Source organism: Mobula birostris, chromosome 3, assembly GCF_030028105.1.
Source record: "Mobula birostris isolate sMobBir1 chromosome 3, sMobBir1.hap1, whole genome shotgun sequence".
Lineage (NCBI taxonomy): Eukaryota > Metazoa > Chordata > Chondrichthyes > Myliobatiformes > Myliobatidae > Mobula > Mobula birostris.
In genome coordinates this window covers 146,256,816-146,277,546 of record NC_092372.1, presented here as the reverse complement: position 1 = coordinate 146,277,546, position 20,731 = coordinate 146,256,816, and the positions used below count along the sequence as shown (strand labels likewise).

The 20,731-nt window shown below is 41.4% G+C and overlaps 1 protein-coding gene across 1 annotated transcript in view; it reads right to left on the bottom strand.

Moving 5' to 3' along the window:
- LOC140195309 (uncharacterized) overlaps positions 1-20,731 on the bottom strand; it is a 193,964-nt gene that overhangs the window by 154,044 nt on the left and 19,189 nt on the right. The window contains exon 2 of the mRNA XM_072253416.1: positions 15,827-15,984. Coding sequence (XP_072109517.1) covers positions 15,827-15,984 — 158 coding nt within the window. The remainder of the gene's footprint in view (positions 1-15,826; positions 15,985-20,731) is intronic.

The following is a 20,731-nucleotide window of genomic DNA, read 5'->3' as shown; positions in this document are numbered from 1 at the left end:
GGTTCCCAACCAAGGGTCCACGGAACCCTTGTTTAATGGTAGAGGTCCTTAGCATATAAAAGGTTGGGAACCCTTGTTCTACACTATCCATAACACTGGCAACCTTTGCGTCATCTGCCAGACTGACTCACCCACCCTTCCTCTTCTTCATCCAAGTAACTTATAAAAATCACAAAGAGCAGGGGTCCCAGAACAGATCCCCACAAAACAACACAAAGTACGTTCCATCTAATACTACCCTCTGCCTTCTGTGGGCACACTGACTTTGAATCCACGCAGCCAAGTTTTCCTGTATCCCATACCTTCTGAACTTCTGAATGAATCTACCATGGGGAACCTTATCAAATGCCTTATTAAAACCCATATTTATCGCATCCACTGCTCTGCCTTCATCGATAAGTTTTGTCCTTTCCTCAATGAATTCAATCAGGCTTGTGAGACACAACTTGTTCCTCACAAAGCCATGTTGACTATCCCTAATCAGACTATGTTTCTCCAAATGTTCTAAGAATCCTCTCCAATAGTTTGCCCACCAGTATTATCCCTATTACCTTTCTTGAACAAAGTAATAACATTTGCCATCTTCCAATCCTCTGGTACGACTCCTGTTGCCAATGAAGCACAAAGATCATCACCAAGAGCACATTAATTTTTTCCCTCACTTCTTATAGTAACCTGGGGTATATACAGTCCAGCCCCGAGGACTTATCTATCCTTATGTCTTTCAAAGGTTTCTTATTGTCAACATGCTCCATTATGCTAGCTTGTTAACACTGACCTGACTGAAGCAAGGTATTCATTAAGGACCTTCCCCACCTCTTCTGATTCCAGGCACATTACCCCTTTTATCCCTGATCAGTCCTACCCTCACTCTAGTCATTTATATGTGTAGAATGCTTTGAGGTTTCCTTAGTCCTACCCAACAAGACCTTCTCATGTCCACTTCTAGCTCTTATAAGTCCTGTCTTAAGCTCCTTCCTAGCTACTTTGTAACTGTACAGTGCCTATCTTGCCCTTGTTTCTTGAACCTTAAGCATGCTTCTTTCTTCTTCTTGAAAAGAAGCTCCACCTCTCTTGTCAACCATGGTTCTCCAACCCTACTATTCTTTCCCTGCCTCTATGGGACATGCTAATCCAGAACCTCATGCAATGTTCTCTAAACAATGTCCATATTTTGGTTGTGTGTTTTCATGAGTATATCCTTTCACAATTTACTCTCCCAAGTTCCTGCCTAATAGTATCATAATTCCCCCTCCCACATTTAAATACTTTCCCATACCATCTGCTCCTATCCATCTCCAAGGCTGTGGCAAAGGTCAGGGAGTTATGGTAACTGTCTCCAAAATGTTCACCCACTGAAAGATCTGTTACCTGACAAGGTTCAGTGCCTAGTACCAGATCCTGCACGGCCTCTCCTCTAGTCAGTCTGTGGACATATTGTGTCAGGAATCCTTCCCTAACAAATCCTTCCCTATTCATACCTAACAAATTCCACGCCATCTAATTCATTTGCACTGAGGAGATGTCAATCAATATTAGGGAAGTTGATCATCCATGACAACAATCCTATTATTTTTACACCTTTTCAAAAATCCGCCTACCAATCTGCTCCTCAGTGTCTATGTTGCTATTGCAGGTCTACAGAATACTCCCATTAGAGAGCTTCTCTCTTCCTGTTTCTAACTTGACCTACACTGATTCAATAGGTGACCCCTCCAGAACATCCTCCCGTTCTGCAGCTGATTAGCAATGGCACTCCTCCACCTCTTTTACCTCCCTCCTGAAACATGTAAATCCTGGAATATCTGGGAGACATTCTTGTCCTTGTGACAGCCAAGTCTACATAAAAGCCACAGCTTCGTAGTACCATGTACTAATCCATGATCTAAGCTCATCACCCCTGTTCCTAATCCTTCTCGCATTAAAATAGACTCATTTCAACCTATCCAACTCATGAAATCATCCCCTTGCAACTGCCCATCTTTCCTCATAGACTCTCTACAGAATGCATCTACTTTTCCAACAACTGCCCCATTCTCTGACCTATCAGTCTGGTTCCCATCCCCTTACTAAACTAGTTTAAATCCATAGCGAACCTGCCACAAGGTTAATGCCCCCTCGAGTCCAGCTGTAACCCATCCCTTTTGAACAGATCATATCTGCCCTAGAAGAGATCCCAATGATCCATAAGTCTGAAACCTATACCAGTTATTTAGCCACACATTCATTTGCCTGGTCGTCCCAATCTTTCCCTCATGGTGCACAGCAGAGGCAGCAATCCAGAGATGACTAATCTTGAGGTCATTCTTTTCAGCAAACTTCCTAGTTTTCTATATTCTCTCTTCAGGACCTTATCCCTTTTCCTACCTATGTCATCGTACCAATATGTGCCTTGACATCTGACTGCTCACACTCCCTCTAAAAAATACTGCGGAACCGATCTGAAGGGTCACTGACCTTGGCACCTGGGAGGCAAAATTCTATCTGGGAGTCTCTTTCACATCCACATACTCTTCTGTCTGTTTCAGTAGCTATTGAATCTATGATCACTACAACTCTCCTCTTCTCCCCCATTTTCTTTCTGAGCCACACAGCCAGAGACCTGACTGCTGTGGCATTCATCTGCTGGTTCTCCCCCTGCCCCCTCAGCAGCGCACTTGTTATTGAGGGGAATGACCACAGGCCTATCCTGCACTGACTACTTATCTCCTTTCCCTCTCTTTGCGGTCACTACGTTACCCCTGTCCTGCACCTTAGGTGTAACTACTTCCTTGTATCACCTGTCAATCAACTCCTCAGCCTCCTGAATGATCCAGAGAGTACCCAGCTCGAACTCCAGTTCGCTAACTCGGTCTTTAAGAATCTGCGGCTGGATACATTTCTTGCAGGTGTGGTCGGCAGGGACACTGGAGGTCTCCCTATTTTCCCACATCCCACAAGGAGCATTTCACTGTCCTGACTGGCATTCCCACTGCTCTAACTGCAATTAGAAAGAAAGAAACTTTCTAGAAATTTACTTTAGCCTCTGCCTCTCCTCACTGAGGCATTTGCAATAAGGTAGTTAAATTGATGGTACAATTCGAAATAAATGGGAATGATTTGACAGCCAAAGCAGACATATTTACAAAGCCAAGAAACTGAACATTCCAAGACAAGAGATCATAGTAGGATAGGATGAAAGCAAGAGAATATGGTATGATGCCATTGCAAGGGGAGATAGCGTTTTGCTTCAAGAAGAGTAGGTACTATGGCACTATTACAGAGGATGAAATAGTGCAGTGTGAGAAATTATCTTGACTCAGTAGATCAGCGTGTAAAATCAATTTGGGTGAGTGCTGCCTCAAGAAGGCGACATCTATCATCAGCGATGTCTGTTATCTGGGTCATGCCCATTGTTGCTACTATTGTCAGGCAGGAGGTCCAGAAGCCTGAAGTCCCACACCACCAAGTACAGGAACAGCCACTTCCCTACAACTCTCAGGTTCTTTACCCAACCTGTAGAACCCTAACCCAACCTCATTAATGGAATACATAGAAACATAGAAAATAGGTGCAGGAGTAGGTCATTTGGCCCTTCGAGCCTGCACCGCCATTCAGTACGATCATGGCTGATCATCCAATTCAGAACCCTGTACCTGCCTTCTCTCTATACCCCATGATCCCTTTAGCCACAGGGGCCTTATCTAACTCCCTCTTAAATATAGCCAATGAACTGGCCTCAACTGTTTTCTGTGGCAGAGAGATCCACAGATTCACCACTCTCTGTGTGAAGAAGTTTTTCCTCATCTCGGTCTTAAAAGGCTTCCCCTTTATCCTCAAACTGTGACCCCTTGTTCTGGACTTCCCCAACATCGGGAACAATTTTCCTGCATCTAGCCTGTCCAATCCCTTTAGAATTTTATACTTTTCAATCAGATCCCCCCTCAATCTTCTAAATTCCAGAGAGTATAAGCCTAGTCGATCCAGTCTTTCATCATATGAAGGTCCTGCCATCCCAGGAATCAATCTGGCGAACCTTCTTTGTACCCCCTCTATGGCAAGAATGTCTTTCCTCAGATTAGGGGACCAAAACTGCACACATTACTCTAGGTGCGGTCTCACCAAGGCCCTGTACAACTGCCGTAGTACCTCCCTGCTCCTGTACTCGAATCCTCTTGCTATGAATGCCAGCATACCATTCGCCTTTTTCACTGCCTGCTGTACCTGCATGCCCACTTTCAATGACTGGTGTATAATGACACCCAGGTCTCGTTGCACCTCCCCTTTTCCTAATCGGCCCCCATTCAGATAATAATCTGTTTTCCTGTTCTTGCCAACAAAGTGGATAACCCCACATTTATCCACATTAACTTGCATCTGCCATGAATTTGCCCACTCACCTAACCTATCCAAGTCACCCTGCATCCTCTTAGCATCCTCCTCGCAGATAACACTGCCGCCCAGCTTCGTGTCATCTGCAAACTTGGATATGCTGCATTTAATTCCCTCATCTAAGTCATTAATATATATTGTAAACAACTGGGGTCCCAGCACTGACCCTTGCGGTACCCCACTAGTCACTGCCTGCCATTCTGAAAAGGTTCCATTTATTCTCACTCTTTGCTTCCTGTCTGCCAACCAATTCTCTATCCAGATCAATACCATACCCCCAATACCATGTGCTTTAAGTTTGCACACTAATCTCCTGTGTGGGACCTTGTCAAAAGCCTTTTCAAAATCCAAATATACCACATCCACTGGTTCTCCCCTATCCACTCTACTAGTTACATCCTCAAAAAATTCTATGAGATTCGTCAGACATGATTTTCCTTTCACAAATCCATGCTGACTTTGTCCGATGATTTCACCGCTTTCCAAATGTGCTGTTGTCACATCTTTGATAACTAACTCTAGCATTTTCCCCACACCGATGTCAGGCTTACCGGTCTATAATTCCCTGGTTTCTCTCTCCCTCCTTTTTTAAAAAGCGGGGTTACATTAGCCACCCTCCAATCCTCAGGAACTAATCCAGAATCAAAATGCAAAATTATCACTAATGCATCCACTATTTCTTGGGCTACTTCCTTAAGCACTCTGGGATGCAGACCATCTGGCCCTGGGGATTTATCTGCCTTTAATCCCTTCAATTTACCTAACACCACTTCCCTACTAACATGTATTTCCCGCAGTTCCTCCATCTCACTGGACCCCCTGTCCCCTACTATTTCCGGAAGATTATTTATGTCCTCCTTAGTAAAGACAAAAACAAAGTAGTTATTCAATTGGTCTGCCATGTCCTTGTTCCCCATGATCAACTCACCTGTTTCTGACTGTAAGCGACCTACATTTGTCTTAACCAATCTTTTTCTTTTCACATATCTATAAAAGCTTTTACAGTCAGTTTTTATGTTCCCTGCCAGTTTTCTCTCATAATCTTTTTTCCCCTTCCTAATTAAGCCCTTTGTCCTCCTCTACTGGACTCTGAATTTCTCCCAGTCCTCAGGTGTGCCGCTTTTTCCGGCTAATTTGTATGCTTCTTCTTTGGAATTGATACTATCCCTAATTTTCCTTGTCAGCCACGGGTGCACTACCTTCCCTAGTTTATTCCTTTGCCAAACTGGGATGAATAATTGTTGTAGTTACAACAATTACTGTTGTTCAGGAGGATTTAATCTAATGTGGCAGGGGGATGGGAACAAGTGCAGAGAGATAGAGGGGTGTAAAATGAGGGTAGAAGCAAAAAGTAGTAAGATGAAAAGTAAAAGTGGCAGGCTGGTAAATCCAGGGCAACTTTAAATGCTTGCCATTCCACATCCACCGTCAACCCTTTAAGTATCATTTGCCAGTCTATCTTAGCTAATTCACAACTCATACCTTCAAAGTTACCCTTCTTTAAGTTCAGAACCTTTGTTTCTGAATTAACTGTATCACTCTCCATCTTAATGAAGAGTGATGTATTATGGTCACTCTTACCCAAGGGGCCTCGCACAACAAGATTGCTAACTAACCCTTCCTCATTGCTCAATACCCAGTCCAGAATGGCCTGCTCCCTAGTTGGTTCTTCAACATGTTGGTTCAGAAAACTATCCTGCATACATTCCAGGAAATCCTCTTTCTCAGCACCCTTACCAATTTGGTTCACCCAATCTATATGCAGATTGAAGTCACCCATTATAACTGCTGTTCCTTTATTGCACGCATTTCTAATTTCCTGTTTAATGCCATCCCCAACCTCACTACTACTGTTAGGTGGCCTGTACACAACTCCCACCAGCGTTTTCTGCCCCTTAGTGTTATGCAGCTCTACCCATATCAATCCCACATCCTCCCGGCTAATGTCCTTCCTTTCTATTGTATTAATCTCCTCTCTAACCAGCAATGCCACCCCACCTCCTTTTCTTTCATGTCTATCCCTCCTGAATATTGAATGTCCCTGAATGTTGAGCTCCCATTCTTGGTCACCCTGGAGCCATGTCTCTGTGATTCCAACTATATCATATTCATTAATAACTATCTGCACATTCAATTCATCCACCTTGTTACGAATGCTCCTTGCATTGGCACACAAAGCCTTCAGGCTTGCTTTTACAACACTCTTAGCCCTTATACAATTATGTTGAAAAGTGGCCCTTTTTGATTTTTGCCCTGGATTTACCAGCCTGCCACTTTTACTTTTCACCTTCCTACTTTTTCCTTCTACCCTCATTTTACACCCCTCTATCTCTCTGCACTTGTTCCCATCCCCCTGACACATTAGATTAAATCCTCCTGAACAACAGTAGCAAACGCTCCCCTTAGGACATTGTTTCCAGTCCAGCCCAGGTGCAGACTGTCCTGTTCATACCGGTCCCACCTCCTTCAGAACTGGTTCCAATGCCCCAGAAATTTGAATCCCTCCCCCTTGCACCATTTTTCAAGCCACGTATTCATCTGAAATATCCTCCTATTTCTACTCTGACTAGCACGTGGCACTGGTAGGAATCCAGAGATTATTACCTTTGTGGTCCTACTTTTTAGTTTATCTCCTAACTCCCTAAATTCACCTTGTAGGACCTCATCCCGTTTTTTACCTATATCATTGACTGCAGACCATCTCTTGCACTACTATGGGCTTGTCTCTGTTTTCCTTTTGCACTTATTTTGGTACAGTTTTTTCCTTTCTTTTTTAATAGTCTTGTATAATTTATATATTGAAAATCTGGCTGAGTGATGTCATAACAACAACCTCTCACTCGAGGTCTGCAAGGCCAAGGAGCTGATTATAGACTTCAGGGGAAGGAAACCAGAGGCCCATGAGCCAGTCTTCATCAGAAGATCAGAGGTGGGGAGGGTTACCACTTTAAATTCTTAGGATTTACTATTTCAGAGGACCTACCCAGCACATAAGTACAATTACAAAGAAAGCACAGCAGCGCCTCTAATTTCTTTAGGAGTTTGTGTAGATTTGCATTAGGGTCCAAAACTTTGACATACTTCTGTAAATGTGTAGTGGAGAGTATATTGACTAACTGCATCACAGCCTGGTATGGAAACAGCAATGCCCTTAAACAGAAAATCCTACAAAAATTAATGGATACTTTGGCCTAGTCCATCACGGTAAATCCCTACCAATCATTGAACACATCTACATCAAATGCTGTCACAGGAAAGCAGCATCTATCATCAGCGATCCCAAAGACCCAGGACATGCTCTCTTCTCGCTGCTGCAATTAGGAAGAGGGTACAAGAACTTCAGGACTCACACCAACAGGTTCAGGAACAGTGACTACTCCTCAACCATCAGGCTCTTGAACCAAAGGGACTTCACTGAACTTCATTTGCTCATCATTGAAATGGTTCCATAACCAATGGACTCAACTGTCAAGGACTCTTCATCTCATGTTCCTGATATTTATAGTTTATTTATTTATTATTATTGTTTTTTCTTTATGCATTTACACAGTTTGTTGTCTTCTACACTCTGGTTGAACGCCCAGTTGGGCCGTCTTTCATTGATTTTGTTATAGTTATTATTCCATACATTGGATCTCCTGTTAGGAAACGAATTAGGGCAAGTGACAGAAGTCTGTGTAGGGGAGCACTTTGGTTCCAGTGATCATAACACCATTAGTTTCAATTTGATCATGGACAAGGATAGATCTGGTCCTAGGGTTGAGGTTCTGAACTGGAAGAAGGCCAAATTTGAAGAAATGAGAAAGGATCTAAGAAGCGTGGATTGGGACAGGTTGTTCTCTGGCAAAGATGTGATTGGTAGGTGGGAAGCCTTCAAAGGGGAAATTTTGAGAGTGCAGAGTTTGTATGTTCCTGTCAGGATTAAAGGCAAATTGAATAGGAATAAGGAACCTCGGTTCTCAAGGGATATTGCAACTCTGATAAAGAAGAAGAGGGAGTTGTATGAAACGTATAGGAAACAGGGGGTAAATCAGGTGCTTGAGGAGTATAAGAAGTGCAAGAAAATACTTAAGAAAGAAATCAGGAGGGCAAAAAGAAGACATGAGGTTGCCTTGGCAGTCAAAGTGAAGGATAATCCAAAGAGCTTTTACAAGTATATTAAGAGCAAAAGGATTGTAAGGGATAAAATTGGTTCTCTTGAAGATCAGAGTGGTCGGCTTTGTGCGGAACCAAAGGAAATGGAGGAGATCTTAAATAGGTTTTTTTGCGTCTGTATTTACTAAGGAAGCTGGCATGAAATCTATGGAATTGAGGGAATCAAGTAGTGAGACCATGGAAACTGTACAGATTGAAAAGGAGGAGGTGCTTGCTGTCTTGAGGAAAATTAAAGTGAATAAATCCCCGGGATCTGACAGAGTGTTCCCTCGGACCTTGAAGGAGACTAGTGTTGAAATTGCGGGGGCCCTGGCAGAAATATTTAAAATGTCGCTGTCTACGGGTGAAGTGCCGGAGGATTGGAGAGTGGCTCATGTTGTTCCGTTGTTTAAAAAAGGATCGAAAAGTAATCCGGGAAATTATAGGCCGGTGAGTTTAACGTCAGTAGTAGGTAAGTTATTGGAGGGAGTACTAAGAGACAGAATCTACAAGCATTTGGATAGACAGGGGCTTATTAGGGAGAGTCAACATGGCTTTGTGCGTGGTAGGTCATGTTTGAGCAATCTGTTGGAGTTTTTCGAGGAGGTTACCAGGAAAGTGGATGAACGGAAGGCAGTGGATATTGTCTACATGGACTTCAGTAAGGCCTTTGACAAGGTCCTGCATGGGAGGTTAGTTAGGAAAATTCAGTCGCTAGGTATACATGGAGAGGTGGTAAATTGGATTAGACATTGGCTCAATGGAAGAAACCAGAGAGTGGTGGTAGAGAATTGCTTCTCTGAGTGGAGGCCTGTGACTAGTGGTGTGCCACAGGGATCAGTGCTGGGTCTATTGCTATTTGTCATCTATATCAATGATCTGGATGATAATGTGGTAAATTGGATCAGCAAGTTTGCTGATGATACAAAGATTGGAGGTGTAGTAGACAGTGAGGAAGGTTTTCAGAGCCTGCAGAGGGACTTGGACCAGCTGGAAAAATGGGCTGAAAGATGGCAGATGGAGTTTAATACTGACAAGTGTGAGGTATTGCACGTTGGAAGGACAAACCAAGGTAGAACATCCAGGGTTAATGGTAAGGCACTGAGGAGTGCAGTGGAACAGAGGGATCTGGGAATACAGATACAAAATTCCCTAAAAGTGTCGTCACAGGTAGATAGGGTCGTAAAGAGAGCTTTTGGTACATTGGCCTTTACTAATCGAAGTATTGAGTATAAGAGCTGGAATGTTATGATGAGGTTGTATAAAGCATTGGTGAGGCCGAATCTGGAGTACTGTGTTCAGTTTTGATCACCAAATTACAGGAAGGACATAAATAAGGTTGAAAGAGTGCAGAGAAGGTTTACAAGGATGTTGCCGGGACTTGAGAAACTCAGTTACAGAGAAAGGTTGAATAGGTTAGGACTTTATTCCCTGGAGCGTAGAAGAATGAGGGGAGATTGGATAGAGATATATAAAATTATGATGGGTATAGATAGAGTGAATGCAAGCAGGCTTTTTCCACTGAGGCAAGGGGAGAAAAAAACCAGAGGACATGGGTTAAGGGTGAGGGGGGAAAAGTTTAAAGGGAACATTAGTGGGGGGCTTCTTCACACAGAGAGTGGTGGGAGTATGGAATGAGCTCCCAGACGAGGTGGTAAATGCGGGTTCTTTTTTAACATTTAAGAATAAATTGGACAGATACATGGATGGGAGGTGTATGGAGGGATATGGTCCGTGTGCAGGTCAGTGGGACTAGGCAGAAAATGGTTCGGCACAGCCAAGAAGGGCCAAAGGGCCTGTTTCTGTGCTGTAGTTTCTATGGTTCTATGGTTCTATTTGTTGAGAATGCTCACAAGAAAGAGTTATATATGGTGGCAGTAAATGTAGTTTGAAAATAAACTTTACTTTGAACTTTGTGCGTTGTCAATACCTAAATGCCTGTGTTGCTGCTACAATCACATTTTTCATTATATTTGAACTTCACTGGACTTGTACACGTGGAAATAAAGTCAGGTTATTTATTATTAACTTCATAATAAATAGCAAGAGAAAAAAGTCACTGGTGGGAATATGTACTGATAAACAATTGCCATCAGGAAGAGGCACTTAATTCCAGGTGCCTTCTCTACTTTACAGTAAGACCTTGGTTGATCTTATTGTAACCTCAGCTCTGTACTCATGTTCACCTGTAGTGACATTTCACCCACTTGCTTAACTATCTCTCATTACCTTAAAATATTAAAGGAATTTGCTTTCACCCCTCCTTGTCCAAGAACATAATTGGCATGCCATTTACCAACAGTTTAATATATCATTGCAAGCACTGACCGATTTCTGGACTTTTGTAACCGAAAAGTAGCCTTATGGTCAGAAGTTCTATTGGGAACATAATGGATAAACCAGCAGATTTCATGGAGGAAATAAACTTCCAGTTGAAGAGTAATGAAAGAAATGCTACAGAATAATACAAGTTTAGTCTGGAACAGGGGAAGAAGGGAAAATAAGCAGCTGAAAGTCCTAGACCTTGAGAGAAAAAAATGCATCATTGCATTGTTGAGAAAGAGATGTCTCCAGGTGGCTAAACTCATTTTGGTAGCAGACGAAAAGCAATCATACACAGTATATTGGTGACAGATCTACTATATCAGGGGAATGGTTGGGGAAGAAAGTAAGAAATTGATAGGAAACTAAGTCTTAAAGGTAGAAGCAAGGAAACTATGAAATAGCTTATCGGAAGCAATGGGTATTGACAAACAGAGTGCTAGGATTGGCTAAGTTATCAAGGGAAATGAAAAATCTTTTGTGCAGAGATGGAGTGAAACTGCAAATCCCAGTGCAATTTAAACAATGTGAACTGAAAAAAAATTACATTACAACGTATGAAACATGAGCAGCAAGACATCTGAAATATAAAAGTTTTTTATGCTTTAAATTATTCCATAAAAATTTTGCATTAATGTTACATGGATTGAAGTTGTAAGGGAAAAATAGCTCCTGAATATATGTAAACACTTGTCATTCTAAAAACAAATAGCATTTTCATTATTGAAGTTATTGTATCAGTTAGCTATGCCTTAACTGTTTCAATAATTTAGAATGAGTTGGGATGAGATGTTTAGTTTTCTAAATTTAACGAGCTTTTATAATGCACTGAATGTAATGTTTTTACTTATAGTCTATAGAATAATAGGATAATGAAAATATGGGGGAGATCTTAAATGGATTTTTTTTTTGCATCTGTATTTACTTGAGAGATGGACTAAAGTCTATAGAACTGAGGTTGTATAGTAGTTAGCACAATGCTTTACGGTACCAGCAACTGGGGTTCAATTCCTACAGCTGCCTATCAGGAGTTTGTACGTTTTCCCAGTAACTGTGTAGGTTTCCTCCAGGTGCTCTGTTTTCCTCTCACAGTCTAAAGATGAACTGGTGGAATGGCAGAGTAGACTCGATGGGCTGAATGGCCTAATTCTCCTCCTATGTCTTATGGTCAGATGGTTGGATTACACCTGAACCCAAGGGGGAGCAACATCCTTGTGGGCAGGTTTGCTAAGGTTGTTGGGGAGGGTTTAAGTTAATTTGGCAAGGGGATGGGAACCAGATAGGGCAGAGGATAGGGCAGTTGGTATACAAGTAAGTGCAGTGTGTCGTGAGACAGTGAGGCTAAAATTCCAGTCAGTAGGATGAGTTGAAGTGTAACATGGAGGCAAGATTCAAGATTCAAGATTCAAAAACTTTATTGTCATTCTAACCGTACATCAACTTTGTAGGGCAGAATGAGACAGCGTTTCCCAGGAGCAGTGCAATCATAACATAACAAACACAACACTAAATACGAAACTTAACGATAAATAGTAAAACACAACAGCCACATGTCAGTTATAATCAAGTTATAAGTGTTCAGTGCAAGTTAAAAGTGTCCAAAGCAGAGTCAGGTAGAGCAGCTATTTAGCAGTCTGACTGCCTGTGGGAGGAAGCTGTTTCATAGCCTTGTGGTTTTAGTTTTAATGCTCCTGTAACATTTGCCTGATGGCAGAAGAACAAACAGTTCATGGAGAGGGTGTGAGGGGTCTTTAATGACGGAGCATGTCTTCTGGAGGCATTGACTCTGAAAGAGGTCTTGGACAGAAGGTAGGGAGACCCCAATAACCTTCTCTGCTCCCCTAACCACCCTCTGCAAGGCTTTTTTGTCAAAAGCAAAATTGAAAAGGGTGATGATTGCAGGACTAAAGGTGCTTTATATTTTAATGCACACAGTATACAGAATAAAGTAGATGATTTTGTAGCATACTTAGAGATTGGCAGGTATGACATTGTGGGCATCACTGAGTCATAGCTGAAAGATGATCATAGTTGGGGGCTTAACATCCAAGGAAACACATTGTATCAAAAAGTCAAGCAAGAAGGCAGAGGGGGTGGCGTGGCTCTGTTTGTAAAAAAATGAAATCAAGTCCTTAGAAAGAGGTGACAAAGGATTGGAAGATGTAAAAATTGTTGTGGGTAGGGTTAGGAAACTGCAAGGGTAAAAAGACCCTGATGGGAGTCATATACAGGCCTTCAAACAGTTGGGGATGTGGGATACAAATTACAATGGGAGACAGAAGAAGCATGTAAAAATGGCAATGTTACGACAGTCATGGGGGATTTCAATATGTAGGTAGATTGGGAAAATCCAGTTGGTGCTGGATTCCAAGAGTGGGAATTTGTAGAATGCTTACGAGATGGCTTTTTAGAGCAACTATTGGTTGAGCCCACTAGGAGTAAGGCAATTCTGGAGTGGATGCTGTGTAAAGAACCAGATTTGATTAGGGAGCTCAAGGTAAAGGAACCCTAAGAATATAAAAGCAAGGATGTAATGTTGACTACATAATAAAAGCATGGATGTAATGTTGAGAATTTATAAGGCACTGCTGAGACCTCACTTGGAGAAATGTGAGCAGTTTTGGGTCTCTTAATGTGCTGACATTGGAGAGGGTTCAAAGGAGGTTCACTAAAATGGTTTTGGTATTGAAAGGCTTATCATACAAGGGGTACTTGATGGCTCTGGGCCTGTACTCACTGGAATTCAGAAAAATGAGGGGGAATTTCATCGAAACCTATCGAATATTGAAAGACCTCAATAAAGTGAATGTGGAGAGGATATTTCCTATGGTCGGGGAACCTAAGACCAGAGGACACAGCCTCAGAACAGAGGAACGTCCATTTAGAATGGAGATGAAGAGAAATTTCTTTAACCAAAGTGAGATGAATCTGTGGAATTTGTTGCCAAAGGCAGCTGTGGAGGCCAAGTCATTGGGTATTTGTAAGGCAGAGGTTGATAGTTTCTTTATTAGTCGGGGCAAGAAGGGACAAGGGGAGAAGGCAGGAGATTGGGGCTGAAAGGGAATTGGATCAGCCATGATGAAATGGTGGAGCAAACTCAATGGGCCAAATGGCCGAATTCTACTCTTATATCTTATGGGCTTATGGACTTAAGGAACCCTTTAGAGGAAGTGATCATAATATGATAGAATTCACCCTGCAGTTTGAGAGGGAGAAGTTAAAATCAGATTTATGGAGTAAAGGGGATTACAGAAGCATGAGAGAGGAGCTGGCCAAAGGTTTGATTGGAAGAGGATACTAGCAGGAATGACTGTAAAACAGCAATGCTGAGTTTCTGGGAGCAATTCAGAAGGCACAGGATAGATACATCCCAAAGGAGTATTCTAAAGGGAGGATGAACAACTATGGATGACAAGGGAAGTCAAAGACAGCATAAAAACAAACGAGAGTGTCAGGCAGCAGAAGTGAGTGTAGTTGCTATTACTAAAGAGAAGGTCCTTGGGAAACTGAAAGGTCTGAAGGTAGATAAGTCACCTGGACCAGATGGACTACACCCCAGGGTTCTGAAAGGTAGCTGAAGAGATTGTGGAGTCTTTAGTAATGATCTTTCAAGAATCATTAGATTCTGGAATGGTTCTGGAGGGTAGGAAAATTGCAAATATCACTTCATTCTTTAAGAAGGGAGGGAGGCAGAAGATGGAAATTATAGGCCTGCTAGCCTGACAGTGTTTGGGAATATGTTGGGGTCCATTATTAAAGATGAGGTTTCAGGGTACTCGGAGGCACGTGATAAAATAGACCAATGTCAGCATGGTTTTCCTAAGGGTAAACCTTGCCTGACAAATCTGTTGGAATTCTTTGAGAAAATATCAAGCAAGATAGACAAAAGGGAGTCAGTGGATGTTGTTTACTTGGATTTTCAGAAGGTCTTTGATAAGGTGCCACACATTAGTCTACATGACAAAATCAGAGCCCATGGAATTATGGGAAAGGTACTAGCATGGACAGACGGGCAGGAGGCAAAGAGTGGCAATAATTGGGGCCTTTTTTGCTTGGCTGTGTGTGATTAATGGCACTATGCGTTGGAACTGCTTCTGTACATGTTATATGTCATACACTCATAGTGTAAGGGAGTGTATGGTCATGTACTTTGGTAGACGGAGTAAAGGTGAAGACTGTTTTCTAAACAGGGAGAAAATTCAGAAATTAAAGATGCAAAGGCACTTGAGAATCCTTCTACAGGATTCCTAAAGGTTAACTTGCAGATTGAGTCAGTGTTAAGGAAGGCAAATTGAATGTTAGCAATCATTTCAAGAGGACTAGAACATAAAAGCAAGGATGTAGTTTTGGGACCCTTATCTAAAAAAAGATGAGGGTCCAGAGGTTGTTCAGGAGAATGATTCTGAGAATGAAAGGGTAAACGTATGAGGAGAGTTGGATGGTTCCGGATCTAAACTTGCTGGAGTTTAGAAGAACGAATGGGATCTTATTGAAACCTATAAAATATTGAAAGGCCTATATAAGATAGATGTGGAGAGGCTGTTTCCTATAGTGGAGGAGTCTAGGACCAAGGGCACTGCCTCAGAATAGAAGGATGTCCATTTAGAACAGAGATAAGGAGGAATTTTTTTAGCCAGAGTGTAGTGAACCTGTGGAATTCTTTCCCACAGATGGCTAAGAAGGCTAAGTCATTGAGTATATTTAAAGCAGAGGCTGATAGTTTCTTGATTACTCATGGCATCAAAGGTTACAGGAGAAGGCAGGAGAATAGGGTTGAGAGGGATAGTAAATCAGTCATGATGGAACGGCATGGCAGACTCAATGGGCTGAGTGGCCTAACTCGGCTCCTACAGTATGATATCTCATGGTCTGTGTCTGTGCTGTAGTGCTCTACCACTCTTTAAAAAGTTAAAACTGTCAAAATCTTTCAATTATTTCAGTGCCAAATAATTATGAACATTCAACATAAGCACTTCAGTCCATAAAGTGTATGTTATACCTGCTGAAGTGAAAACGACTTGAGGGAATCCACAGTTGAGCCCTTGACATCTCCAGGAATAGAAGACAGCAGGGATCCAGTTACCCAGAGCAAACACAGGAACTGGTACAAAATGAAGTCGAGAAAGCAAGTCCTTAATTCGCTCGATGTCCTTCACTCTGTGGTGAATATAACAATGCTAAGAATGTAGTCATCATGTATTGGTAATTTGATCAGGCTCAAAAGTCATTGTTATTACATTGAGTGGCATTTTACACTTTTTAAACAGTAAAATATACATCTAAGCTAAACGAAAAATCTTAATAACAATTAAGTGACTAAGTAGCAAATCTATGTAATTAATTATTTTAACAATTATTCCAGGATTTGGATTATGTTAGCAAAGTAAGACAGAAACAAAGATACATTCACTGGGAAACGGAGAAGAACAAAAAGTACAAAGGATGTACACGTACAACAGGTACACAACATTCATATTTCCAGTAACTTTAGCTGCAGACGAAATTGCCATCATCTTGCCAAGAAACATTTTGTTAAAGTGTGTAAGGTGAGAGGTAGGATAAGTAAAGCAGAGTTGTTAATCAAGCTTATTTTTAAACTTTGTGGAAGTTCTTTCCCCTGTATATTTCTTCATTATCGATCCATCAAACAAATACATTTATCAAACTTTACAATTAATCATTAGACAATTAAGATACCTGAAAATCTTTACAATTCAGCATCTGCAACAGAAGGATTTTATATGGTTCTTTTTATTTGTAAACCCAAACAGTCATTTCAGGACACCAATAAAGTCCCAGTGTTATTGATATACAGTATGCAATACAGTATATCATTCCAACTGTGACAAGAAAGAACTTATTCCAAATATAATAACCTCCTTCATGGCATGTTGGCTAACACTATATATTTTTTCCTCTCATATCCCTTTTCATATCTGCCTTTCCATTCAATTGTTCTGATATTTCCCTCTTTGTGAATATACCTTACTCTAATCTGTGTGTGATGAAGCCCTATTTTTCTTTATTAAAGAAAATGGAATTTATTGCAACAAAGTATCTGCTGGAAGAACTCAGTGAGGTGAGCAACATCAGTGGGAGGAAAGGAATTGTTGATGTTTTGAGTCAAAATCTGCATCAGTCCCAATCCATCTTAGCTTTCTCAAACATTAAGGAAAGGTGTCTGGAACTGAAGATGAGGAAATCTTCATTCCCATCAGAAGTGGAACACATGCTAAGATTGAGAAGAATTGATGGAAGGATATTATTGTTCCCATTTTATTTGAGGGAACTAAAGTGTATCAACATTAAAAAAAACTGAGGAGCAGGAGTCTCAAAAGCTACTCCCGTCCCTTCCAGGGGTTTCCAACCCGGGGTCCATGAACCCTTTGCTTATTGGTATTCATCCATGGCATAAAAAAGGTTGGGAACCCCTACTTTAGACCATCTCAAAACACCACATCCTTCCCAAGATATTCCTACTAATCAACTTGCTAATGGGTCCTTACCCTTTTGTTTTTCCATTAATTATTTATCCCCATCGCTTTTCTCATTGCTAAAAAAAACACCAAGCTAATGTAAATGCCTGAAAGCAGTTAATGATAAATTTGCTTCTCCCTAAATTTAATGCAAATAAGAATCCTGTTGAATTTCCAAAAGTGTGAAATTAAAAATGCTATGACTATAAAATTGTGTTTCATACAGTATGGAAATAGTATTGCACTCAAATTAAAAAGTATGTTGAATTCATCGGGACTGAAACACTGAATGCAGAATCAGGAAAACCAGGGGAACTGTAGAAACTAAAGAACATGACAGTCAATATGAAGAAAAGGAGAAATTTACATCAGTTTGTAGCCATAAAGCAAAGAGTGATCTTGCTATACAAGACAACTATAAGCATACATCTGTTGTCAGAATATTATTTCTCTGAAACATCCTCACAGAATCTGTTGAATGTGGAGGCAAACAAGCAGAGATGGAAATCTGCAAGACCATGACCAATTTAGCTCAACTTGATCAAAAGCAACTGAGATCTGGTAGTTTATAGAAGGCACAGAACATAGCAAGAGTGACAAGGATCACACATAAAGCTTGAAATAAAGTTACATAGGTAGCAGAAAATGAGTAAGCGCTCTGTCTCAAAACGCATTAAAGTATTGTCAAATAGTTTGACCTCAACCTGATTGTTTCTAACAATGGACCTCTTAACAGGAATTAACTAGTTGCAGGTGAAGCTGGACAATTGGAAGATACAGTAAATGTATAGCATTATGGGATCAGTACCAGGATCAGGACAAATAGCAGGTCACTTCAACATGATGGAGGATGGTTTAACATTGATAGTGTGTCTCAACGTGTATTCACGCAAGCACCAACGATTCGACTTTGGGGAGGATATGCATTTAATGCAGTGGTCTTCACTTGATTTGGAAGATTTGTTGAAGGTGGCAGAGCAGGAGAGAAACAATAAAAGCTGTAAGTCATAAATGAATAGACGTGGAGTCATACAGTAATATAGCATACAAACAGGCTCTTCAGCCCCTCTGATCCATGTGGACCACAGCAGCCTCCCTGCTAGTCCCAGTTCCCTGCAATTGGCCCATAACATAAGAAATAGGAGCAGGAATAGGCTTTCTGGCCTGCCGAGCCTGCTCTAAGATCATGGATGATCTGGCCATGGACTTATCTCCACATACCTGCCTTTCCCTCATCACCCTTAATTTCCCTACTATGCAAAGCCACCAAGCCCTTCCCCTCCATGTACTTATTCAAATGCCTCTTAAACGTTGCCACGGTATCCACTTCAACCACTTCTTCTGGCAGCTCATTCCAAGTTCTCACTACCCTCTGTGTAAAGAAACTACCTCTCAGGTATCTTTTAAATCTCTCCCCTCTTATATTGTTCTTGTCCCATCTAATTTTAGACTTCCCAACTCTGGGGGAAAAACTATGACCATTTATCTTATCCTTATCATGATTTTAAACTACTAAGAGGTCTCCCCTAATTCTTCTCCACTCCCCGGAATAAGTACGCATCATAGACAATCTTGCCCTCTAACTCAGGCCATCTAGTCCAGGCAGAATCCTCATAAATCTCTTCTGTACCCTCTCCAGCTTGACAATGTCTTTTTCTATAAGAGGATAACTGAAACTGTACACAATGCTCAAAGTGCTGTTAGACCAGTGACTTCCATAACTGCAACATATTGTCCTGACTCATAAACATGATGGCCTGACTGATGAAGGCCAGCATGCTAAACGCCTTCTTCACTACCCTGCCTATTGTATGACACATTTCAGCAAACTGTGCACTTGTACTGCCAGGTGTCTCTGTTCTACAACACTCACCAATGCCCTGCTAATCACTGTGTAGGTCCTATCTTGGTTTGAAGGTCCAAAATCTTCATTCAGAGTCACCTAAATTGAAATTCATCTGCCATTCCATCACCTTTCCTACCATCAGGCTAATTCTGAATCCATCTTGCTAGCTCCCCCTGAATCCATGTGTCCTAACCTTCCAGATCAACCTGCTATGCAGGACTTTGTCAAGGGCTGACAAAGTCCAAATGAACAACATCCACTACCCTACCATTATACATTTTCTTATACCTCTTCAGAAAACTCAGAAGTTTCCTCAGACATGACCTCCTATGCACAAAACTATGCTGATTATCCCTAATTAAGCTTTAACTATCCAAGTGATGGTAGACCTTGTCCCTCAGAGTTCCCTCCAGTAATATTCTTACAGCTCAAGTCAGGATCATCAGCCTGTAGATATCTGACCTGTCCTTGCTACCCTTGAACAATTGAAAAACATTAACTGGTGTTCAGTCCTCTGGAACTTTGCTGGTGGCTAATGATGAAGCAATTATCTCTATAAGGGCTTTCCCGATTTCCTATCTGGCCTGGAGTGCACTTGGTCAGGTCCTGAGGGTTTGCACACCTTAATGTGCTTCAAAGCTGCAAACACCTCCTTCCCCATAATATATATGTGTTTCAAGACCTCTCTACTTATTACCTTCAGTTTCTTGGCATGAGGAAAGGTACACATTAAAAATCTTGGCCATTTCTTACAGCTCCAGGCATAAGTCTTTAAGAGGCCCTCGCCTCTTCCTAGTCACTCTTTTACAGTTAATGTAACTGAAGAACCTCTTAGGATTATCTTCAACCCTGCCTGCCAAATCCATCTCGTACCCTCTTTTTGCCCTCCAGATCCTGAATCTCAGGGTTGTATACGGTGACATATAGTGTATGTACTTTAATAAATTTATTTTGAACTTTCAACTTCCCTCTTAAGCTTTTTATATATTTGTCAAGGAATTCATTTGTATCATGGTGACCAAAAGTGATGTACGCTTTCTTCTTTTTCCTGACTAGAGGCTCGATATCTCTCATCAGCCAGGATTTTCTGAACTTGGTAAGTCTACCCTTCAACCCACCGTGAACATATTGTCCCTAGACTCTTGATATGACCCTGTTGAAAGCCTCCCACTTGCCAACTGTTCCTTTACCTTTAAATAGAATCTCCTATTCGACCTCAGTAAGATACTGCCCTCGAAACTGGCCCTGTTCCAGTTCAGGAATTTAACATGTGGACCCGTTCTATCTTTTTTCCAAAACTATTTCAAAACTAAAAGAATTGTGATCACTGGACCTAAAGTGTTCCCCAAATGTTAGTGCAGTTACTTAGCCTACCTTGTTCCCAAACAGGAGGTACAATATTGTTCATTCCTGAGTAGTAGGTTCCTCTATATATTGTGTGACATCACCAACTGGAACACAGCACAAAAATTTTCCCTCCACACCCTTTGGACTCTGGATGGCCAGTCAATACTGGGAAAATTGAAATCTCCCACGAGCACTACTGTACTTTTCTCATAACTACATGCAATTTATTGATACA